This window comes from Sinocyclocheilus grahami, unplaced genomic scaffold, assembly GCF_001515645.1.
Source record: "Sinocyclocheilus grahami isolate Dianchi unplaced genomic scaffold, SAMN03320097.WGS_v1.1 scaffold31.1, whole genome shotgun sequence".
Lineage (NCBI taxonomy): Eukaryota > Metazoa > Chordata > Actinopteri > Cypriniformes > Cyprinidae > Sinocyclocheilus > Sinocyclocheilus grahami.
This window is the reverse complement of record NW_015505210.1, coordinates 4,868,923-4,894,808: the sequence shown is the minus strand read 5'-3', so window position 1 is coordinate 4,894,808 and position 25,886 is coordinate 4,868,923. Positions and strand designations below refer to the sequence as shown.

The following is a 25,886-nucleotide window of genomic DNA, read 5'->3' as shown; positions in this document are numbered from 1 at the left end:
TTATGTGGAATTTGACAGAACAGTATGTCTGTTCTTTATAATTCTATTATATTCTATTATGTTCTATACTGTTATACTCTTTTAATATAATTATATTATCCATCCATGCATTTTCCAATCTGCCTATGTAGGGTCTATTCTATTCTAAACTGCTTCTCCTATTTAAGGTATATTATATTATATTATATTATATTATATTATATTATATTATATTATATTCTCTGCTCACTCTAGCTCGCCGTGTGTGACGCTGTGTTTCGTTGTGAAAGCGAAACTACTTCGTTTGGTCTTCCAAAAGAGGACACGACTAGAAATCAGTGGTTAAGTTGTATTTACAACACTGTTCCAGAACAGTTCAACCCAAATATTCAGATGTGTGCAGCACATTTTATGGAGGACTGTTTCCTGATCCTGGGAGAGTAGACCACAATGCCGGCTGTTCTGATTCACAGACTGTAAGTACATTTTAATTTAAAGAATTTGCCACTGATGATTCAAACGCGAGTTTTGGGCAGTGTAGAGTAGCACTTGTTTGTGATTTCTCCGATCACAAATGCAGACATGGTTTTATGTTTACGCGGCGCGATGCAACGCAACGCGTAAAAAAAGACAGTATAAGTCATTATAATCCGTAATTATGTCCCCACTGGATGCAACTAATGCCTCGTTTATAATGGGTTTTAATGTTTTTGTCTCATCGCTCAGGGACACGGCATCACAGTATGGTGAGGGGCGTAACATTTCCGTCACACGCTTGAGGTATTCAGCCAATTACAACGCACTGGATAGCTGGCCAATCAGAGAACACCTCGCTTTTCAGACCGATGAGCTTTGTAAACATCGACGCGTTTCAGAAAGGCGGGGCATACAGGAGAAACAATAATGTACAGTATGTGGAAAATAATGTGTTTTTTTTTACTTTAAACCCCATAAACACATTTCATTACACCAAATACACAAAATAATGTTATTTTTAGCAACATCATATGACCCCTTTAAATTACTAGCTTGTTTGGAAGGGAAGCTATTTAGCCTACATTTACTATTATACCAGTCATGTAAACAGACAAAGCTGCATAATAAGCTTTATACAAATAAGTACACATAAGTAATCTTATTTACTGTTCATTAACACGAATTGCATCTATGGGTTTGTTTATGTATTGTCGAAATCACTATTTTGTAATACAATAAAAATATATTCCTGTAAACAGTGAAACATATTCACCTAATATGTCACTATTCAGTCAGGTATAAAGTATTCCAGTACAACCAATGTCCATGAAATTACTTTTTTTTTTTACATTTTGTTTACAAATCGATTAAATACCACATTGTCAGAGTATTTATTAAGTATATTTAAAAACAATCATATATATAGAGTATACATGTATGTGCATTCCTCAAGCAGCCGTCTGAATTCCACGAACATTCCATTAGAACGTCTGTCAGTATCAGCATCACACACTAATGTCACAGCCAGTGCACTATTAATGAAGCTGCAGGAGTCCATGAGCCACATTCATCTAGAAATTGGAAATTTACTGTAATTAGTGTTGGATTATAGTGGCTTGTGATAACAATGGCTTGTGATAATAGAGTTCAGCCAGACAATTACAGAGAACTGGCTTTTGCGGCCCGTTTAGCTGCACAACTTGCTGTACCACCGTTGAAGGATGTCACTTTGCAGTCAGTCATCTGCAACTTTATGTGGAATTTGACAGAACAGTATGTCTGTTCTTTATAATTCTATTATATTCTATTATGTTCTATACTGTTATACTCTTTTAATATAATTATATTATCCATCCATGCATTTTCCAATCTGCCTATGTAGGGTCTATTCTATTCTAAACTGCTTCTCCTATTTAAGGTATATTATATTATATTATATTATATTATATTATATTATATTATATTAACAATTGTCTATTTTTCAGGAATTTGGAAGCGATACAGGCAGCATTAAGCTACCCGGTAAGTCTACTTTTCCACATTAATTAATACACTATAAAAGTGTACTGTGAATGTATGCGGATAAAGCTGGATATATTTATAGTAGTTGCAAGTTGGAGTTATTCATTCATTTTGTGATATGGAAATCTGCAAGGTTTAAAATGATACATGTAATTTTTCAGTTAGAACAGGAATTTGAGTATTTTATGCATTTGAGTATGTGTGTGTAATGCCAGCTAATCCATGGATGATTGCTGTTAGCAGAGGATGATGGTTTTACTCACATGTGACTTGCATAAACATATTTGGTATGAACACATTTACTTTGAAATGTCACCCTGTGTTTTGGAACAAAGCAAATGATCTATGGATCTGAATATACCCTAACCATAACCTAACATAAACTTAAAGTGCTAAAAACAAGTTTGCGTAATGAGACCTAAAACTCATTTTGCTTTTTTCCACACAGTTCTCCAGACAGCAAATCTATCAAATGCTGACTTCCATTGTAACATCAGCTGCCACAACTACAACTGATTTAATACCAAAACTGTCTACGATAGTAGGAATGACTCCGTCTGCAGTTGTAAACTCAAACAGGCCATCAACGTCCTCATCCACTGAGGATAATCATCAGGACACATCAGAAAGACCAGTGATCCTGAAGATGGAACAACTTCCATATGTGTATCCGCTTGAATCTCTTTTTGGGATCACGGTGGATGGTCTCCTCAGCAGCGCTGACTGCGATTTCAGCGACTCTCTGGGTAAAGACAACTCGCGTTCCTCTGAACTCGCTGGTATTGTGCTGGAGGAAGTTCTTCACCGGGTGAATGTGGTGATGCACAACAGCGTCCTGAAGATCAACGCAGCCTCGTCACCATGCTTCGTTTACTTCCGCCCCAACGATTCCTGCACTGATATTGGGGAGTTACTGATCAGTGGTGTCATCCGAAAGCTGAGTGTTTTACATTGTCACATATCCCGCGCAGTGGCCACGACAGCCATCGGCACGGTTCTTGCAGCAATAGAAGGCAAACTCCCATGCGCTCTCAGCCCGAGCCATTGGGTGGAGGTCACAAGTAATGTAATTGACTACATTGTGGAGGATGTCATTAGCGCCTGGTCAAACAATCCCACTGCAGCATCCAGAACATGGGAAACCGGGCCTGTCCCAGTTCTGAGGCCGACTTTTGAGTCATCTGAAGGAGGAATGTCACTCATCCTGCTGGAATCAAATCATCCCGCAGGCAGTGACAAGCCAAAGACCACCTTATTTGATTCACTGATGACCGCTCTATATATGTCGAAGTGCAGCGGTCACTTCAGCTCGCAGGACAATAGTTACGCAGCCTCAGAGCGTCTGCATCAAAGACTCGCAGATTTAATGAACTGCGTCTTACGATGCAAGACGAGTGTCTCGAAGGAGGTCAGAATGGCAGCTATAGACTTTCTTCATTATTTTGTGGAGGAACTTGTGCAGCGGCTTTTTGTGTCCTCCGCTTTCCCCTGCCCTGCGACGCTCCCTGAAAATACTCCAGTGATGCCCTTCATCATCAAAGAAGAGGATTTCGGTCTGAAAGTGGTGGATCATCTGACAGAGCTGCTGGTCAGTCAAGCTTTTGACTTGCTGGCAAAGAGATTTCCATCAAGTGAATCTGTCAAGACTGAACGGAAGAGTCACGACGTGTCAATACAGGAGGATCTACCAGAATTGACCTTCAGAGAGAAGTTAAAGATGATGAAATCGAACGTCCTTAAAAAGGTTATTTCTCCTCTGTATAAGTGTGCTACCTAATATCTCTGCTTATTTATTGAAATAAAGTCTGTTTTGTCATTTGCTTGCAGCTTAAGAATCCTTTCAGATCCAAGAAGGACAGCCAGAACAAGGATGATGATGAGGAAACAACAGAGGAGAGCGCAGATGGAAATACAACAGCTCCAGAACCCAAAAAGAAGAAGTCATTTTCAGGGTTCACGGTTTCCTTTTCCATGAAAATAAAGTATCTTACATGATTTTGGTCCGCAAGTGCATTTTTTTTTTGCCCCCAAAGAAAACATTGCTGCTTGAGTTTGCAACAGCAGGACTGGCTGCACAGGAAAGGCTGACGGAGCCCCTAAATATGAGACTCATTAGAGATCATTAGTGCTCTAATGTCCTTAGATATTTGCAAATGATGTAAAAGCAACCTGCTGGGTTCATATATATAACATCTGCAGCATTATGGACAATATGTCTATCTGCACCACTTGGAAGACCAAACAATGACGAACTTTACAAGCAAAAAATTTTATTTTTCTAAGAGGAATAGTCCTTTGAAAATGTGAACACAACAAGAGCAGATACATCACCCTTTTAGTCAGGCCAGAAAAAATGTCGGAGCACATGATTGTAATTTTGAAGCTCATAAATGACCTGTAAAACGACTGTCATGAGTCGTGAATTTGTATCTCACAATAATACAAAGATGTTTGACTACAGTCTAATGATCTGTCAGTCACCAGGTTGATTTTGATACTTCTGGGTCATTTATCAGAAGTAGAACAAGGAAGAAGGACAACAGTCACCACCAGCCTATTTCTTCATACTCCATGCAATCTTTAGTACAATACAATTTAATAAAAATAGCCTACATTATTTCTTTTGAACACAGACACCTTGGTGCTCTCTCGCTTTCTCTATTTTTTGTAATTCATTTACATTTGTTAACATTTAGCACTTTGTTTTAAGGTATAGAAATATATGTACAAATAAAGAAATAAATAATAGAAATAATTTGTGAAAATGTGATCTATATGTACACTTGTCAAAAAATATAATGGTTAAAATGAAAGCGAAATTAAAGAACACATTATTATTATTATTATTATTATGTTGTTGTTGATGATGATGATGATTTAGGGGCAACTGGAAAAGTGGTACAGGTGCATCTAAAAAAATAGAATATCATGAAAAAGTTAGTTTTTTTGTAATGTATTAAGAGTAAGTTAAGTAAGTTAAACTTCATTACATGTAAAGTAAAACATTTCAAAAGTTTTTTAGTTTTAATTTTCATGATTAGAGCTTACAGCTCATGAAAGTCAAAAATCCAGTATCTCAAAATATTAGAATATTTAAATTTGAGTTTCATTAAATGAACATCCCTACAGTATACATTCCCGGTTTCTCTTGTTCTTTGAAACCTCAATAATGGGGAAGACTGCTGACTTGGCAATGGACTATAAGTCAATCATTGACACCCTCCACAAGGAGGGTAAGTCACAGAAGGTCATTACTGAAAGGGGGCGGCTGCTCACAGAGTGCTGTATCAAAGCATTTTAAATGCAGAGTTGACTGGAAGGAAGATAATATGTAGGAAAAGGTGCACAAGCAACCGGGATGACCACAAGCTTGAGAATATACTGTCAAGCAAATCCGATTCAAACACTTGGGAGAGCTTCACAAGGAGTGGACTGAAGCTGGAGTCAGTGCATCAAGAGTTACCACACTCAGACATTATGAATAACGAGTTATGAATGACGAGTTATGAATGAATGAAACGCCTTTGTCCGCTTGAGAAACGGTGTCTCTTCCACGGCTCGGTACGCTTTACCACCTTATTTGATTCACTGATGACCGCTCTATATATGTCGAAGTGCAGCGGTCACTTCAGCTCGCAGGACAATAGTTACGCAGCCTCAGAGCGTCTGCATCAAAGACTCGCAGATTTAATGAACTGCGTCTTACGATGCAAGACGAGTGTCTCGAAGGAGGTCAGAATGGCAGCTATAGACTTTCTTCATTATTTTGTGGAGGAACTTGTGCAGCGGCTTTTTGTGTCCTCCGCTTTCCCCTGCCCTGCGACGCTCCCTGAAAATACTCCAGTGATGCCCTTCATCATCAAAGAAGAGGATTTCGGTCTGAAAGTGGTGGATCATCTGACAGAGCTGCTGGTCAGTCAAGCTTTTGACTTGCTGGCAAAGAGATTTCCATCAAGTGAATCTGTCAAGACTGAACGGAAGAGTCACGACGTGTCAATACAGGAGGATCTACCAGAATTGACCTTCAGAGAGAAGTTAAAGATGATGAAATCGAACGTCCTTAAAAAGGTTATTTCTCCTCTGTATAAGTGTGCTACCTAATATCTCTGCTTATTTATTGAAATAAAGTCTGTTTTGTCATTTGCTTGCAGCTTAAGAATCCTTTCAGATCCAAGAAGGACAGCCAGAACAAGGATGATGATGAGGAAACAACAGAGGAGAGCGCAGATGGAAATACAACAGCTCCAGAACCCAAAAAGAAGAAGTCATTTTCAGGGTTCACGGTTTCCTTTTCCATGAAAATAAAGTATCTTACATGATTTTGGTCCGCAAGTGCATTTTTTTTTTGCCCCCAAAGAAAACATTGCTGCTTGAGTTTGCAACAGCAGGACTGGCTGCACAGGAAAGGCTGACGGAGCCCCTAAATATGAGACTCATTAGAGATCATTAGTGCTCTAATGTCCTTAGATATTTGCAAATGATGTAAAAGCAACCTGCTGGGTTCATATATATAACATTTGCAGCATTATGGACAATATGTCTATCTGCACCACTTGGAAGACCAAACAATGACGAACTTTACAAGCAAAAAATTTTATTTTTCTAAGAGGAATAGTCCTTTGAAAATGTGAACACAACAAGAGCAGATACATCACCCTTTTAGTCAGGCCAGAAAAAATGTCGGAGCACATGATTGTAATTTTGAAGCTCATAAATGACCTGTAAAACGACTGTCATGAGTCGTGAATTTGTATCTCACAATAATACAAAGATGTTTGACTACAGTCTAATGATCTGTCAGTCACCAGGTTGATTTTGATACTTCTGGGTCATTTATCAGAAGTAGAACAAGGAAGAAGGACAACAGTCACCACCAGCCTATTTCTTCATACTCCATGCAATCTTTAGTACAATACAATTTAATAAAAATAGCCTACATTATTTCTTTTGAACACAGACACCTTGGTGCTCTCTCGCTTTCTCTATTTTTTGTAATTCATTTACATTTGTTAACATTTAGCACTTTGTTTTAAGGTATAGAAATATATGTACAAATAAAGAAATAAATAATAGAAATAATTTGTGAAAATGTGATCTATATGTACACTTGTCAAAAAATATAATGGTTAAAATGAAAGCGAAATTAAAGAACACATTATTATTATTATTATTATTATGTTGTTGTTGATGATGATGATGATTTAGGGGCAACTGGAAAAGTGGTACAGGTGCATCTAAAAAAATAGAATATCATGAAAAAGTTAGTTTTTTTGTAATGTATTAAGAGTAAGTTAAGTAAGTTAAACTTCATTACATGTAAAGTAAAACATTTCAAAAGTTTTTTAGTTTTAATTTTCATGATTAGAGCTTACAGCTCATGAAAGTCAAAAATCCAGTATCTCAAAATATTAGAATATTTAAATTTGAGTTTCATTAAATGAACATCCCTACAGTATACATTCCCGGTTTCTCTTGTTCTTTGAAACCTCAATAATGGGGAAGACTGCTGACTTGGCAATGGACTAGAAGTCAATCATTGACACCCTCCACAAGGAGGGTAAGTCACAGAAGGTCATTACTGAAAGGGGGCGGCTGCTCACAGAGTGCTGTATCAAAGCATTTTAAATGCAGAGTTGACTGGAAGGAAGATAATATGTAGGAAAAGGTGCACAAGCAACCGGGATGACCACAAGCTTGAGAATATACTGTCAAGCAAATCCGATTCAAACACTTGGGAGAGCTTCACAAGGAGTGGACTGAAGCTGGAGTCAGTGCATCAAGAGTTACCACACTCAGACATTATGAATAACGAGTTATGAATGACGAGTTATGAATGAATGAAACGCCTTTGTCCGCTTGAGAAACGGTGTCTCTTCCACGGCTCGGTACGCTTTCAACTCGTTTCTTTTTTTTGTCTCGAGTAAGACACTGTATGACATTAACATTACATGATTTGACTGATTTTTACGTAGAAAGGGCGACAGCGCACCGTATTAAAAGAAATGACATAAGCGGTTTTCATAACCGCTGGCCAAATTCAAAAATGAAACTAAAATTAAATCATCTTTGAGAGTAAGGGGGCCCCCTGGTGTTTCGGGGGCCCTACGCAGCTTGTGTACTTTGCGTAAAGGGAGGATCGGCTCTGACCTGCCCACAGTGCCAAAACCACTTCCAAGTGCTTTGCTGACCCTGACATGTCAAACTGTGCTTGATTGGCCAGCCAACATGCCTGACCTGAACCCCATATGGGATCTTTTCAAGAGAAAGATGAGAAACAGTTGATCCAACAATACAGATGAGCTGAAGGCCGCTATTAAAGAAACCTGTGCTTCAATAGAGCCTCAGCAGAACCACAGATTGATCGCTTCCACGCCACATCTCACTGATGCTGGAATTGTGCTAAAGGACCCCCGACCAAGCATTGAGTGCATAAATGAACATACTTTAAAGAATTTGAGATTTTCTGTTTTGCAAATCCTTTTTTTTTTTGATTAATCTTAGGAAATATTCTAATATTTTGAGATAGGCTACTGGATTTTTGACTTTCATGAGCTGTAAGCTCTAATCATCAAAACTGAAACAAAAAAAAAGATTTGCAATGTTTTACGTTACATGTAGCCTAATGAATCTAGAAAATCTGAAAGTTTCACTTTTTGAAATAAGTTGAAATAAAGAACTTTTCACGATATTCAAATTTTTTTTTTAGAGATGCACCTGTATAATTTAAATGCGGAAGGGAAAAAACGCTTTCATTTTAGTCAGGCACATTTTCAGACACCGCTGCTAACATTTTCCCAGCGTTCCGTGCGAGCGGCCTTTTCCTCCATTTTTGAGACGGAGTCAGGTGAGCGTTTTAGAGCTCGACTTTTAAAATGTGACATTTTTAGCCTTAAGTGATGTAAACTAAAGCACAATTTCTACCAGTATTAATAAAAACAGACCTGAAGTCCATAATCCGCGGAGTTCTGCCTCGTGCGGCATAAGATGCTTTAGATTTTGAACGGATTGTGGGATGCTTGTTAACATTTTTAGCCTTAAGTGATGTAAACTAAAGCACAATTTCTACCCGTATTAATAAAAACAGACCTGAAGTCCATAATCCGCGGAGTTCTGCCTCGTGCGGCATAAGATGCTTTAGATTTTGAACGGATTGTGGGATGCTTGTTTGCCTCAGGCTAAATCCGGAGCTCATTTCTCCTCAGTGCTGGCGAAACATACATTTGAGTTGATCATTTTTGTTGGTTTCTAGTGTGATACGCTTGTTACGAAGACGTAGTAACAGCTATGAGCTTCGTATAAGAACATAACAGCCTAGCGTTGAGGAAGAGAAGATGTAGTCATTGTGTATGTGCTGCATAGGTCTAGAAACAACACGGGACTGTATCTAATGCTCAGACTAAAGCTTCTTGTATTTTTTTCCTCAGGTTTATTTGACCTGATCAAAGCATCATCATGCCAGGAAGGTAAGACATAAAAGCTGTCACAAATATAATCTGAATTGCTGTGTAGGTCAGTGTGATGCCAGGAATGCATTTAATATTATAAAGCCATTTAACACTACAATACTTTGCTGAAAAAGCAGTTGTACAAACATTGCCATCTAACTGATAGTTTATACATTTGAGCAATTAAAGGCTTTTTACTGTGATTGTAAAAAATATTTTGCTATATATATATATAAGCTATTAGAATTTCATCTTACTTTTTGGTCATAGAAATATCTAATTTTTGATTAGTTTGTGCCTCTAGATAAAGTTGTATTTTCCCTCTCATTCTTCAGCGTGTGCTTGATATTCTCACTATATCTTTATGAGCCACAAATGCTGATGTATCAAATATGATTAAAACAAACAAGAATTGAACGTTTTTCTTTTATATTTAAAAAAAAAAAAGGTGTTTGACTATGTGTCAGACTTTATGGGGTTAAATGTTGCTTGGCTCATGCATATAGCTGAAGATAAATAAATAAAGCGTTTTTACCTTGTGTCTCTTTTAGGTTGTGGAGCAAGGCCATCTTTGCTGGCTACAAGCGTGGCCTGAGGAACCAGCGTGAGCACACTGCTCTGCTCAAGCTCGAGGGAGTCTACAACCGCGACGAGGTCGACTTCTACCTGGGCAAGCGTTGTGCCTACGTCTACAAGGCAAAAAAGTAAGTGATGCACAGTGAAGTCTTTATGGGACGAGTGTGAGGAAAGACTTGAGTCTGTGCTGCTGTCAGTAATACGTTTGTCATGTTTTTGCTGTTTGAGTTTCTTTTAGTATTTTTCCAAAATACGTTTTTTTTAATCTAATATGTTTAACCTTCATAATCAGTTTTTTATTTTTTGGTCATCACTGGCATTCAGCTCATTGAATGTCATGTTTCATGGCTATGAATGATGATTCAATGGTTATGAATGACTTCCGTGTTGACATTAAAGGGGTCATATGATGCTTTTTTAAGGATCATTATTTGGTGTAAAAGAATATGTTGACATGCTTTAATGTTCAAAAAACACATTATTTTTCAAATACTGTACATTATTGTAGGTCGTCTATGCCCCGCCTCTCTCAAACGCTTCGTTTTCTACAAAGTCCCTCCTTCCGACAAGCGCAGTCTGCTCTGATTGGCCAGCTGACCCAGTGCATTGTGATTGGCCGAACACCGCAAGCACTCGTCGGGAATGTACCGCCTCTTACCATAATCGCGAGCTTCATCTTTCAAAATAAATGTGAAGAAAGAGCCCGAAAGGGGAACAGAGTCGCGTGACAGACACAGTGATGAAGCTGGTATGTGTTTGCAGTACACAAGCCACGGTTAAGACAGCTGACTCCACTGTGATGTGATGCTCTCTCTCTCTCGCTCGCTAAAAACTCCACATTTGAACAGTCAATAGCAAATACTTAAACTAATAACAAAACAGTAGCTGATTCAGAAGCGCCAGATTGTCATAGCAAAGTCAGAATGCCCTCCTCTCCTAGGTTCACGAAACGGTCGTCCATAAAATGCATTGCTGTTCTGTTGTAAGTAATCTTAAAGATTCCTAAATGCATCTACTTTCGGAAGGCCAAATAAAGTGCTTTTGCTTTCGCCTAGAAACACACAGCGTCTCCCTGACATGCTGCTTCAACACTAACTGCGGTTACTGAAACCACGCCTTCTTTCTTTGCGTGCACATTTGGGCGCATTATGCTAATATTTCCACATAGTGATGTAGATATGTGGGGGCGTGTTGGAACGAGCCGTTTTAGGGGGGCGTGGCAGAGTCTTTGATAAAGAATATCTCTTTGGTTTTGAGACTTTAGTCTTTCCAACTTTAGGGATCTTATCTATGCACAATCAGCTTGTAACACTCCAAAGAGAAAGGAAAACTTGAAATCGCATCATATGACCCCTTTAATAGACGGTTTGAATGTAATTGTGGAACATATTTTGACATTTGCATGCAGAGACATGTTTCATCATATCTATCGATGGTCTTGTTTGGGTTCTGTCCATAGTTGGCGCTGTTATTTAAAGTGAGTTTTGTATGTTGTCTGAAGGAACACCGCAACACCTGGCGGTAAACCCAACAAGACGCGTGTCATCTGGGGTAAAGTCACACGGGCTCATGGAAACAGTGGAATGGTTCGTGCCAAGTTCAAGAGCAACCTTCCAGCGAAGGCTATCGGGCACAGGATTCGTGTGGTAAGGGTCTTAAAGTTTCTTTCAAATATCAATGTCTGTCCCTGAAATGCGTACTTGCTAGTCTTACAGACTTGTAAGGCTGGTTATATTTTGTGTTTGCTAGTGTGTTCTGTCCATTTTCATTTGTCCAGTATATGCATGCTTTTATATTGTGGCAGTGACAAAAAAAATGATTCATGCTGGTTTAACAATTTCGCCAAAGGTCTTGCTGATGTTGCTCTTAGTGCTACCTTGTAAGTTTTAATCAAGTTTGTCTGTTGGCATTTTAGCAAGTAATTTAACTTTGTGGCGGTCTCTTGAGCTTTATTGTAAAGTTTTGTCATTGAAGGTGTATTAATTGATGATATTCCTGCAATGAAATGTGCATCAGAAACCGCATTTCCTCCAAAGTTACACTAGAAAGGAGGACAAACCATTCTGAATACACTGATTGCAAGAACCGTGTCACTAGAGCAACTTGGTCTTGTGCTTTTGCCTTCCTCAGGGTCACGGTGGGGTTTTGTAGGTCTCTCACATGTGGCAACACACCTGACGAGATTTTGGAAGATCCTGTCGTATTTGATGTATGCCAGGGGTGTCCAAACTTGGTCCTGGAGGGCCACTGTCCTGCAGAGTTTAGCTCCAACTTGTCACAGCACACGGTGCCTGGAAGTTTCTTGTGTGCCTAGTAAAACCTTGATTGGCTGGTTCAGGTGTTAAATTAAAAGTCTGCAGGACAGTGTCCCTCCAGGCGCAGGATTGGACAGCCCTGATGTAGGATGTTTGGGCACAAATGCATTCCCTTGTACTTTACAATCTGCTTCAGGTTTAAAAAAGGGGGACTGTACAGTTGTTGATGCTTGACTTGATGCTGTAAATGTATATGTAATTTGAATGCCATGTTGACTGTCAATATGTTTGTGGCAAACTGTATGAAATGCTTCATTTCCAAAAAAAGCTGCAAGTATTCAACAATTAACTCATTTTTTGCTTTTGTTTTTCAGATGCTGTACCCATCTCGTGTGTAACCTGCTTTTGTGTACAGACAATAAACAATTGGTCCAAAAAGTTGCCTGTCTGATCTTCCTTCAGTATGCAAAGCATAGTTTCTGCAACCACTTTTGCAATTTTCTGCCCAGTTTTTTTTTTCTCTCAATAGAGCGACGTCTGAGAATTGTAGTGTTCGTATCGAGCCAGATTAGCAGAGGAACTGATGCTCCAGTTGAACCATCTGTAGAAGAACTGAGAAGAGCACAATTGAGGGAAATCACAGGTTTCATCATTAACACTTCCTTACTCAACACTGGAGCACTTACGAGAACATTTTGTCTGGGTTTAGTGTAGATCAGGATACAGAGACGGGACATTTGACTTCATGGTAAGTAATAGCAACTGCTGAGCTTGTAAGAAACCCCATTCAGTGACAGTTAACTGTCTTCATCTGACTGAATTAATTAGCGTAGTCAAACTAGAGTGTAAGTGAGTTTTATGCATTGAGTGTACCGTGCATAAGATGAGTAGTGACACCCAAAGCTATCCACACACTAAATACATTTATTTTTAATTTTTAAATGCTGTCCCGTGATGTTGGGCAGACAAACGTGGCATGTTTCTAACGTTAATATTTATATCTTAAAAATAAAATTGTTTTTTAAAGTGAAGCTGGTAAGTGACCTTAATAAAATGTCTTGTAACACTTATACAATGAGATAGGAAGTTATTGTAATTCCAGCTACTTGCCTGGTGTGTATGTACATGTAATAGACTAGTAGCAGGTATTAGATCGATTTGTCTAAAGTGTGTGTGTATATAAATATATATATTACTAGATAGACGCACATTCGCTAGAAGTAATGAATCTACAATGATTTGAGTTCGTTTATAATATAACGTTTTGTTGAAATAGCTTGCAGCTAATGTATAAATTATATGGATAATAAACTTATTTAATATATATTGATATTTTAAATAATTAATGGCTGCATGTAGAAAGGAAATGCATGGGTGTATTTGTGTGTTTCTACATAATTGCACTCTGAACGGGTCAGGTGTAGTTTCCGATGAAACCGAGAAACAGGAATAAAATCCGCATATTTTGCAGAATCATCATCGCGCTGTACTTTGTGGGATTGTAAAATTCCACTCCAGAGCCTCGCGCTTATTAGCACACTGCAATACTAGCGTGTGACTGCAGAGGCTGCGCGTCGCCTTCAGTCGCGCGATAAGCCCCGCCCACTAACAGCGCTCTGACGCATTCACGGGGAAGGGAATTGTGGGAAACGTAGTTCTACCAAATCGGCACTTTAAACGATGTGAACTTGTAGCGAACGCTCGCTACACTACATTCCCCATAACGGCGTCCATCTGAGTCCTTCAAAATAGCTGGTTTAAAACGAAGTTGTTTTGCTCCCTCCGCTGTAGAAGATCCGCAGACCAGCCAGACGCACAGGTATCTGCTGCAGGGGACGTGTTTTAATCTTTTGTTTGATATGTAAAATAAGATTTATTGCAGTATAATTCGCATGCTACGCATTTGTAAGTCTGACACCATCATTTAAAAATGTTTTAAACGGTTTCTGATTTTTAGCATCATTTGACATGTCACGGTAAATTATTACATTGACTTTAAAGAAGATTAAGCGAACAACCGAAACGCATCTTTCATGTGAATAAGCGCTAACGTTACTGCGAAGGACATCGTGTTTCTCGGTGTGTTAACGTTATATCCTGATGTAACGCTAGGTGACATCTATTGTCTCAGTAACGTTACAAGTCTGATGCTATGCTCTTGTTTAGACGGCGTTGAAACGCATTTGTGCAGCTCGTATTATTTTTGAAGCGTGATGTTTAATTATAATCCAGATCTGGATACATAACGTTATATGCCACAGAATTAAGTGGGAAATTATTATCCAAAAAAAAAAAAAAAAAAAAAAAAAAGCAAGCATCAATGGCATCATTGCTATAAGAATGTGTTTATATAAGATGCGCACTTTGCCGTAATAAAACACTGTTGATTATATATCTCCCCGTGGTTTGTTTAATCTAAAAAAGCCCGTAACGTTAGATGTCCCTGAATGAAACCCGTGTGGTTTGTTGTCTTCAATCTTGTTTTTGGGAACTGGTTGTTCTCTTCTGGTTAGAGGAGATGTGGGGCCTATCACACTCTGATAAACACGAGAAAGACCTCAAGCTTTAACCAGTGCTATCCAATGTCATCTAATGCAGATATCATTTGTGTTTTTATCGTGTCTTGCGAGATTGTAGCTATTAGTCCAAGTGTAATCGTGTATTCGCCAGATAGACGCCGCACTCTCGCTGTACAGATCAATATATTCATGTGTATGTTCATTTAGGACAGCATCATATCTGTCCGGTAATGTCCGAATACTGGCCGTGTGTCAAAAGCTAGTGAGCATAGTCAACATCAGTAGTACACTATTAGTAGCAACGTTTTTTGGTCTGTGCAGGCGCGTGAACCATGAAAAGAACATGTTCGGGCATACCGCAGAAAAGAAATGAATAATAAACTGTATTTTGCCTAAAGTAACTCAAGCAAGTAAGCAAGTAAATGAAAGACCACTGAGATGTTTTGCGTTATTGCATACAGTTGAGCACATTTCCCCTCACTTTCATTACCGTAATGCACTAAAAGCGAATTCTCATTACTAAAAGTAAGTATAAATATGTAAATAAATACTATAAGTCTTACTATAATATATGTATTTTCTCTAGTGCAGTAAAAATGGCTAAGAATGATCATTTAGAATAATAAATATGTATTGTAAGCAGTGTTGGGGGTAATATATTACAAGTAACGCGAGTTATGTAATCGGATTACTTTTTCCAAGTAACATTACTTTTTAATTTACAAGAGAATATCCGAGTTACTTTTTGAAATAAGTAATGCAAGTTACTTTTTTTCTTCTTCAATGTATTGATCATGTTGAGAGAAATCAGATGTTACTGTAGTAATAAATTAAATATGAATATGCATTAATTCATCTCACTCACACACAAAAACACACAGATTCTGTATTCCTCAAAATGAATACAAATAATGCAACTCAGAATATGACGCAAACCTGCAATAATTAAATGTTAAACAACACAAATATGCTTTATGTATTTAATCCCATTCTATTAACAATGTCTTTGCTTCTGAGCTTCGATGATCCAGTTCAACCGTACTAATAAACACAAATTACTCTAGACGAACATTTGTGTCTTTGTTTATTGCTGAAGCGTGTTGAAATGTCTTCTTCTGCATTCTACTGTACGGATGTAAATGTACTTTCCCTTCAGCCTGAGGCGCATTCATTTCACTTTTGGTGTGAAAAGACTTTTATATTTGCTAAAAATAGAACTTTTTTTATTTTAAAAACAAACAAGCAAGCCCTGTCCAGATTTAAAAAGTAACGCATAAGAAACGTAACGCATTACTTTCCATAAAAAGTAACTAAGTACCGTAATTAGTTACTTTTTTATGGAGTAACGCAATATTGTAATGCATTACTTTTAAAAGTAGTTTAAAAGTAAAGTATTTATACATAAGTATAGTATTTGTTGTATTGCCGTTCATCGATGCTTACGTAAATTAAATAAATTATATTATTTTAATGTATTTATTTACCTCAACACTGTAAAAATGGCTAATGGGAATTGCAAAATGTTTGGATGCATTACAGTCATGATCATTTGGGGTGAAAATTTGGTTGGTTGTCATGAAAATATTATATATTTATGGTCCTTTTCATTTGATTTTGTTAAATTCAACAAGAATGTATGTAGTCTGGCCAAATGATGGCCATAAATGCTATTTAGGTAGGCAGCTCACTAGGTTTTGAGACGACTGAAAGTGCCTACTAAAAATGGTTAAAAAGTTTGTCCATATGTCCATTATTTGTCTACAACAATACCATCTTGTCAGACTTCAAAGGTAGGCTTAAATGGGATTTGCGCATATAATGTGCTCAATCGATACTGACTAAATAAGAGTAGCATTTCCATTCATGTTAACCCGTCTCTTCTCTCATCAGTTCAGATTTGAAGACTTTGACAAGATCAAGCTCAGAGAAGAAGCAACAAAGGCGCTCCTATGTTGGTAAAAGAAGATGAAAGGACATGATTTGGGAAAGGACTGTCTGGCATCTGGTTCTGCGTACAGGGCCGTACCGTCCAGAGAGACCCTCCCCGGACCTGAAGCGGACCATTACGAGCTGTCTAAATTGCAGGTTAGTCCATCATTATCGTGGCATGTGTTTTCAGATTTGTGATTAGACATCAAATGTTTGAGTTCTACTTCTTGTTGAGCATCCACTCATACTACAAAACACCATACAAATACTCAACTCGTAAACTCTTATAAATGGGAATCATTTCTTATGGCCCGTTCAAGCCAAGGATGGTAAAGATAAAGTTGTAATAATCGTTCTAATTCTGTGAGAATAGGCAAGTTCACACCACAGCTGAAGAAGAACAATATCATTGAAGTCCCTTTCAGAACGTTTTTTTTTCCAGATGATGAACAAGAAAAACATTGACAGCCAATCAGAATCCATTTCTGATTGGCATTTAAAGCAGCAGACAACAAAACTGCACCGTGCTTATAATCAACAGAGCTTTATCATACATTGGTGTGGACGCTAATATAGTTATTGTTATAGTTATCATTATTGGTGTGAATGGGCCTTTTTTTAGCGGACCATTACGAGCTGTCTAAATTGCAGGTTAGTCCATCATTATCGTGGCATGTGTTTTCAGATTTGTGATTAGACATCAAATGTTTGAGTTCTACTTCTTGTTGAGCATCCACTCATACTACAAAACACCATACAAATACTCAACTCTTAAACTCTTATAAATGGGAATCATTTCTTATGGCCCGTTCAAGCCAAGGATGGTAAAGATAAAGTTGTAATAATCGTTCTAATTCTGTGAGAATAGGCAAGTTCACACCACAGCTGAAGAAGAACAATATCATTGAAGTCCCTTTCAGAACGTTTTTTTTTCCAGATGATGAACAAGAAAAACATTGACAGCCAATCAGAATCCATTTCTGATTGGCATTTAAAGCAGCAGACAACAAAACTGCACCGTGCTTATAATAAACAGAGCTTTATCATACATTGGTGTGCACGCTAATATAGTTATTGTTATAGTTATCATTATTGGTGTGAATGGGCCTTTTTTAAAAATAAATCATTCTATTTACAAAAATGCTGCAACTGAATGGTTTTCATGACTATTTATTATTGCTTCATGAACCTCAGCATAATTTTTTTTGTGGACGTGGACAAAATTCATTATTACATGTACTGCTCTTTGCCTTATTGAGAGGTATTAAAGGGATAGTTCTCCCAAAAATGAAAATTCTGTCATTAATTACTCACCCTCATGTTGTTCCAAACCCGTAAGACCTTCGTTCATCTTCGAAACACAAATTAAGATATTTTTGATGAAATCTGAGAGCTCTCTGACCCTCCCATAGACAGCAAGGGTACTACCACGATCAAGGCACAGAAACGTAGCAAGGACATCGGTAAAATAGTCCATGTGACATCAGGGGTTCAACCGTAATTTTACGAAGCTACGAGAATACTTTTTGTGCGCAAAGAAAACCGTAATAATATAATTTATTCAGAGTTCTTCTCCCCGAGATACCGTCTTCCGCCATTTTGGAGAGTACCTCAGAACGTAATTAACGCAATCAGTGTTGTTTATGTTCTGCATGCGCGCACTGTCTACTAACGGGAAAGCACGCGCATGCTGACGTAAACAATGCTCATTGCGCTGATTATGTTCTGGGGTACTCTCCAAAATGGCGGAAGACGGTAACTCGGGGAGAAGAACTGCTAAATAAATTGTTGTTATTGTTTTCTTTGCGCACAAAATGTATAAAAGCTTCGTAAATTTCCGGTTGAACCCCTGATGTCACATGGACTATTTTACCGATCTCCTTGCTACGTTTCTGTGCCTTGATCGTGGTAGTACCCTTGCTGTCTATGGGAGGGTCAGAGAGCTCTCAGATTTCATCAAAAATATCTTAATTTGTGTTCCGAAGATGAACGAAGGTCTTACGGGTTTGGAACGACACGAGGGAGAGTAATTGCTGACAGAATTTTCTTTTTTGGGTGAACTAACCCTTTAAAGGAATCATTCATGCGAATGATTCTTCGTTCTTTATTCATTAAAGAACTGAGATTGTTAGCTAGCTATAAATCCAAATTGTTAAATCCTTACAATTCCCATCCCAATATATTTTCCTCTCTATATATACATTAAAGCCATTTTGAGTACACCCTAAATATACCGCATGCCCCATTGAGTGATGTTTTCCCAAAGTGCGTGCAGTTCGTGTGCTCGATGGAAAATGAAAATTCAGTCATCATTTAATCAATCCAAACCTGTATGACTATTTTTGTCTTATGTGCAACACAAAAGAAGATTAAACCATTTTCGTCCATACAATGGAAGTCAGAGAGGTCCAAAACAACTCTGGACTGCACTGACTTTCATTGTATAGGCAAAAAAAAAAACCTTGAGATAAGCATACAGGTCATACAGGTTTGGAACAACATGAAGGTGAGTAAATGATGCCAGGATTTTAATTTCTGGGTGAACTAGTTCATTAACATTAAAATGCTGCAGCTGTTGTTTGTGTTCATAAAGGTAGTCGTGTCATTTGTATTGTCCGTCGCGCTCCTGCCGTCAGCATTTTGTCGGCATGTTAAGAGAGGGTCCTGTGCTGCCCACAATTTTCTTTGTCTTTTTCCATCACACTACCTTTCTCTCTCTCTCTATCTCTCAGCCACTCAGTTCATCACTAGTGATGCCGTGTTTGCAGGCAGTGCTTGTGATTGGCTGCTCAGCTTGTATTTAGAAGCTGGATCTGTTTACATAATCTAGTCCCACCTTATTTGGCACGACAGCCAATTGCGATCCTGGGTTCCGGTGATGCATCCAGCAGCCTTGCCTTCTGATAGGCCGATGCCCCCCTCAGCGCTCAGGCAAGCTGTATGTTTGTGCAACGTGAGCGCGTTAGAGGGACATGGAGAGTGGTGAGGACAGGAAGGGAGGGGGACGTCCTGCACGTGCTGAGGAGCATTGCAAATCGCTTCACGACAGGCTTCTCTCATTCATCTAATCCAGCCAGACATGTCAGAATCTTCACAGTTTCTCCCCCTTTTTTTTCCCCTTTTTTTTTTTTTGTAGCGCAAGGCTGACTTACCTCGAGGCGCTTTAACATGAGTGTTACGTAAATAATGTGATGCATTTCACTGTTGTGTAAGTAACGTACACAAAAGTGCTGTTATTCTCTGTTCATTTCTCGAGTTTCTGTTTTCTGGAACCTGAGCTGTCGTTCTCAGCGTGTCTTTGGTTTCTAGATCGTTCTGTTTCCTGCATTCTGATCAGTCCCAGATAAGGCTTCTTTTTTTCTTCTCCCCAGCCTGTTTCCCATGAGAGCTTGCGACAGAGTTGCTAAAGCTGTGCTGATTCGTGGGGCAGCTGGCTGACAGACAGAAGAAAATTAGCTTTGTGTATTTCTGTGCGTTTGAAATGTCCTCAGATCTTTTCTGTGTAAAGAGATATAGGGTGCTATGACTGCGGAATCCAGTCATGAAAATCTAATTTAGTGTTTAATGTGGAATGCCACAGAATTTTGCACATTTTGAAGAAAAGTTTACAGAAATATATTACTGTTGTACAGTAGAATGTAATAATAATACAAAGAAAGTAATATTAATACAAGTTATTGAAACATAATTTTAAGAAATTTCACACAATGTCAAATTTTTTTGTCCGTGTTTGAATTTAAAAAGTAAACCTCTGTTGTGCAGGCAAAACCAAAAAGAACTGTTAAGGGAAAAGTTCACCCAAAAATGAAATTTTTGTCATCATTTACTCACCCTCATGTCGTTCCAAACCTGTATGAGTTTCTTTCTTATATTTAACATAAAATAATATTTTGAAGAATGCTGGTAATCAAACAATTGATGGTCCCCATTGACTTCTAGTATTTCTTTCCCTATGGAAGTCAATGGGGACCAAAAACTCGTCAAAATATCTTCTTTTGTGTTCAGCATAATCAAGAAACGTATACAGGTTTGGAATGACATGTTCGTGAGTAAATGATGACACAATTTTTCTTTCACTTTTTCAAAAAAAAAAACATTTTTGGGTGAACTGTTCCTTTAAATTGTTCATTTTGATTTAAATTTAAATAAAATTAAGTTGTTGAAGTTTTATGCATTCATTTGATTACCGCTGTTTTTGATAATACATTTGTATTTAATCTTAAAACAAAGAATGCAGAAAAATTAAAACGCAACACAGAATTTGCCCATCATTCGGGCGTACTTAATTCATCACAGATGCATGCAAATGTATAAATGAATCTGATTCTGTGGACAGAATCCATTAAAATATGGAGTCCTACATTTTTATTCACACATGACTACCATGTTTTACTTTTAATTACTAAAGTTCTATCATAAAAAACGCTGGATTGACTGATGTTAAAAGTGTCGTTGTTATGCTTTCTGATGTTGGAATTATTCATGTATGTGTGATATTGCTCACACACACAAGCCCAATTTTCTTTTCTTTTTTTATTTTATAGACAAAAAACACTATCCCACATTCTGCCCACGCAATGACCATCAAATAAACGTGCCAACTGAATGCTATGAAAACAACAAATTATTATACCACCTGTCATAATAAAGAGAAAACAAAGATTTTAGAAATCTGTCAAAAATTGTTTAAATCTAAAAATGTTATTGTGTGGTAAGTAGTGCCGCTACATAGTAGAGTAGGCTACGTGTGATCGCGAATCTCGAAAGTGAAAGTAAAAGCAAACGCGCATTCATAAGTGATTTCAATGTCCTGCATATTAATAACGGCTCCCTGATGCCCGCAATTTATATACAGGATAATTACCCAACGATAATTGTGAGAGAAAGCATTGAAATATATATTTCTCGTATATCTCGTATTTATTCCCTTTAGGGGTGCCGTAGTGCACGTCATTACCTTTCTGAATACCGGATTTGGATTCGGGCACACCCCTAATTAACATAATAACAAAAATGGCCTCCTATGCCTTTATGTACTTTTTGACTGTAAATGGTATCTGAAAAAAAAAAACACTATAAAGCGCTTGACTATTTATTTTTTTCTGCCTTTTTTGTCATAGATAACAGCAATTATTATATTATAGCATTAGAAATAGCCTACTATTACTAAAGAGCTTACACAAATTGGACGACTAACCAATACAGAAAGCTAAAAAATGAGTTTGGTAATCAACAATACTGTTAGTTTAGAGCAGCAGTGGCACAAACCTTACATAATTTGTTAAAAACCTTACATTTGTTTTAATAAATTTGTTAAGCACTGTATATAGTGAATATAGTTTAAGATGTTATCGATTAGTTGTTGCAGCTCTACTATCCTTTCATCTGTTGAGGGTGATTTCCGATGACAGTGCTGCTCGATGCATTTGTTGGCTCCGTCTTAGGTGTTGTTGAAAGTAGGGCTGTGACGGTGGCAGATTTTTACCACCGCGGTGGTAATGGACCAACTACCGCTGGTGGCGCGGTGTTGAGATAGATATATATATATATTGGGGTTGGCCACCCCACTCACAACTGCTGCTTCTGTCACTTTTTCTCTTGACAAGAAGTGCATTTATGCAGAACGACTGAGAACGGGAGCGCCAGGTGCGAGTAAAGCGAGCGCAGAAACAGTACTGTGCTCGAAGCTCGTGCTTTTCAGTTGCACACACAAAGGCGCCGGCGCGCTGTAGCCTGTATCCTTTCATATCAGAGCGCGAAATAAACTACGTGCATGCAATGCTGTGGTCAGTTAAGTCATGAAGTTACCAAAAAGGCGATTAAAGCTGCCTTAAAACTTAAAACACAAATGGTGTTCTGTTATCACTAGAATAACGCACCACTGGAAAAGGCTCTCAGCCAATGAGATTCAAGGACCAGAAAGAACGTGTGTGTGTGTGTGTGTGTGTGTGTGTGTGTGTACACACACACGTTCTTTCTGGTCCTTGAATCCAATAGAAAACACAGAAGTGACATTGCAATATTAGTCTGGCGACAAGAAACAATTACTAGCCAATGGCAATTCTATTGCCAAGTTGTGCGTAGAGTGTCGTTTATGTAAATTAACTAATGTTAACAAATGAATGCTTATTTTAAATGTTACCATATTAAAAACCCAATCGCCAATGGTGTAGAGAGGTGCCCTTTTGGAATTGCTCAGTTTATTCCTTTTATTTTTTATGATAAGAGATAGTAGATGAGCAGCTGACTTGAGTGGAGTGGAGTTTGTTTGATTAGTATCACTAGCGGTGTTTGAAGATGCCCACCCTGCCTTTTAACTGAGAGGCTATAAAGTACATGCTGTTCCCTTTAGTGAGCTAATCCGGCTGGCTTTTCTGCCTCCCTGGGTTTTAAAACATGTTGGAGTCTGCCTTTGCTTACAGACACACATATACGCAGACACACACTCAGACTGCTCGCAGCACTTAGCCTGGATGTCAGCAGAATACGCCAGGGCAACGGCCCATATAATCAGCTGTTGTCTCAGCTGGCTGCGGGCAGCACAAACTTTATTGTTGTCTGGCCTGTTGTAAAATATTTTGTTTGTTAGAGTGGACTTTGGCACATGTCGCAGTGTGTAGCTGCACGTGGGGTAAAGTACATTTGTATTATATATATTATATTTAATTATTATATTATTTGTATTATCATTTGTAAGTCGCTTTGGATAAAAGGGTCTGCTAAATGACTAAATGTAAAATGTAAGTACATTGGTCACACGTTAGTTTGGGGACCAATTCTTACTATTAACTACCCTGACTATTTAACTACGAATTTTGCCTCGGTAAACTCCTAATTTGCTGAGTATTAATAGTTAGTAAGGTAGTTAAGTTTAGGTATTGGGTAGGATTAAAGGGCACCTATTATGCAAAACCCACTTTTACATGGTGTTTGGACCTAAATGTGTGTTGGCAGTGGGTGAACACAACCACCCTACAATGATAAAAATCCACCCACTCCTCATTTTTTTAATCCCCTTTAAACCAAATCAGTCTTACTAGGCAAGCTGTTTTGATTCTCTATGCAATGTGACATCACATTGCATAGGGCCGGGCCACGGGGGTTGATTGACAGCCCTGCATTGCTATAGTTTCCGCCCTCCACGGTTGTAAGCTGCCCTTCATTGTCTCCACGCTCGAGCAGCTGTAACGTCAACAATGTCTCATAAGCAATCCAGGTGTTCTGTTTGGATGTCTTAATTTTTTCCCAACATCTGAGCCACTGAGGACGCAGTGAATTACTTTAATTTTGGTAAAGGTAATGCGCCTCAAAATCTACCTAAAATACGTTTATGTCTGTGCAGATAATTTCACTCCAGACTCCTTTTGTGAATGTCATGTCGTTATAGTGCTTAGTGTTTTAACCGTATTTATGTGTGTACGTTATTGAAGTATTTTAATTGATCAGCAGTCACTGGATGCAGCGCGGCACGACATGACAAATCCCCGTCAGTAAACTGATGCCTCGTTTACGCAGTGAATTACTTTAATTTTGGTAAAGGTAATGCGCCTCAAAATCTACCTAAAATACGTTTATGTCTGTGCAGATAATTTTCACTCCAGACTCCTTTGTGAATGTCATGTCGTTATAGTGCTTAGTGTTTTAACCGTATTTATGTGTGTACGTTATTGAAGTATTTTAATTGATCAGCAGTCACTGGATGCAGCGCGGCACGACATGACAAATCCCCGTCAGTAAACTGATGCCTCGTTCTATTTATGACGAATTGACACAAAGTTCAAATGATTTGCAAAGCTCACTTTGTCGTGTCCAGTGTAGACAGACTTTAGCTGTTACGGCGTGGTGTGACAAACGGCACGTGTTCATAATTGAGCTCTATTTCGCGCCTTCTCGCGCTCTAGTGGTTTAAAATCGCTTGAATGTTTAAGCCGACAGGACAACACATGCAAATGATGAACCTTCATTGTATGATGGTTAAACTTTGCAATTGATCCAAGAATCACCTGCGTTTCGAACCCTGGTACCTGGTCCATACGGATTAACGAGCAGTATACTAAACATCGCACATCCTGCAATGTGACTATCGCAAATGCGCACATCGTGATATCCCTGTAGCTCTCGTGGTGCTTTGATGTCATACAATGATCGTTCTGCGTGTGCAGCGCTGCTGTATTAGATGACGTCGTATACGTTTCAAGTCAGAACACTGGCACGAGAAAGCAAAACTGTGGCGGAGGCAGAGGATCAAACCTCTTCGAGAATTCTTTCTGCACCTTCACGTTTTGAATGCCAAGTGTGGATTTTACACACTGCCGGGAAAACATGACTAAACGGTATGCAAAGTAACAGCACTTTTTGATTTCAGAAAGTATTTTACTACTGATTTTGTTGAACATTTGACTATTATATTCATGTGCAAGTTCAGGATTTTGGTACTTGAAAGTTTCATGGTCCACAGTACTTTAAAATATACACTGTGTATGCTCCTGAAATAAAAGTTCAGAAAGATGTGATTCATCGTTTTTGTTAATATGACTCATCATATACAGTTTCTTTAAGGGTATGATCAAGTTTTTTCCATTGTCAAATTTTTTTTTATAAGCAAGCAAAAATTATAATAAATTGTTATATCGAATCGCAATAGTTATATAATTGCAATACTCAATTATCGCAATATATATTGAATCGGCACACAAGTATCGGTATAGTATTGAATCGGCAGATTAGCATATCGTCCCAGCCCTACTGACCAATCAGAGCAGAGTAGGCTCACAGAAAGGAGGGGTTTAGAGAGACTGAATCTTAGAACTGCTTTGAACGAATCGTTTGAAAATCTTTGGAAAATTAGATGATATCCAATGCATATTTTGAGAAAACAAAAGTGTATTTTGACCTTGAATGCATGTAAACCGATTGTAGGAGACTCCCAAAACAATATTAGAAACCTTAAAAATGGCATAATAGGGACACTTTAAAACTCAGATTCATGTGTTCAGATTTTTGTTCTGTAAGTGTATGCAAGTGAGTGCAATTAGATAATGCCTCATTTCCATAATTAAACACAATTTAAAAAAAAAAACTTGTAATACAAAACAGTTGTGCTGTGATTAATTAACTGGGGAAAGTAAAATTTTTTGCCCTATTCAGGCTGTCTCTACATTAAACCTTTGAAAACAGCATTTTCA

General features: G+C 38.2%; 3 protein-coding genes across 3 annotated transcripts in view; all 3 read left to right on the top strand.

Annotated features, from left to right (window-relative positions):
- Window positions 1-1,582: 1,582 nt before the first annotated feature.
- Window positions 1,583-9,416, top strand: LOC107576241 (uncharacterized). The gene is made up of 6 exons (XM_016262462.1): window positions 1,583-1,728; window positions 1,941-1,977; window positions 2,426-3,721; window positions 3,805-3,936; window positions 6,129-6,260; window positions 9,402-9,416. The coding sequence occupies exons 1-6, from the start codon at window positions 1,583-1,585 to the stop codon at window positions 9,414-9,416; spliced, it is 1,758 nt and encodes a 585-aa protein (XP_016117948.1).
- On the top strand, window positions 8,761-12,691 carry rpl35a (ribosomal protein L35a). The gene is made up of 5 exons (XM_016262773.1): window positions 8,761-8,821; window positions 9,402-9,440; window positions 9,974-10,126; window positions 11,500-11,644; window positions 12,628-12,691. Exons 2-5 carry the CDS (start codon window positions 9,430-9,432, stop codon window positions 12,649-12,651), a joined length of 333 nt encoding a protein of 110 aa, XP_016118259.1. The 5' UTR covers window positions 8,761-8,821; window positions 9,402-9,429; the 3' UTR covers window positions 12,652-12,691.
- A 1,285-nt stretch (window positions 12,692-13,976) lies between these two features.
- abcc5 (ATP-binding cassette, sub-family C (CFTR/MRP), member 5) overlaps window positions 13,977-25,886 on the top strand; it is a 42,887-nt gene continuing 30,977 nt past the window's right edge. Inside the window, exons 1-2 of the mRNA XM_016262453.1 lie at window positions 13,977-14,072; window positions 16,663-16,857. Coding sequence (XP_016117939.1) covers window positions 16,738-16,857 — 120 coding nt within the window. The 5' untranslated portion in view covers window positions 13,977-14,072; window positions 16,663-16,737. The remainder of the gene's footprint in view (window positions 14,073-16,662; window positions 16,858-25,886) is intronic.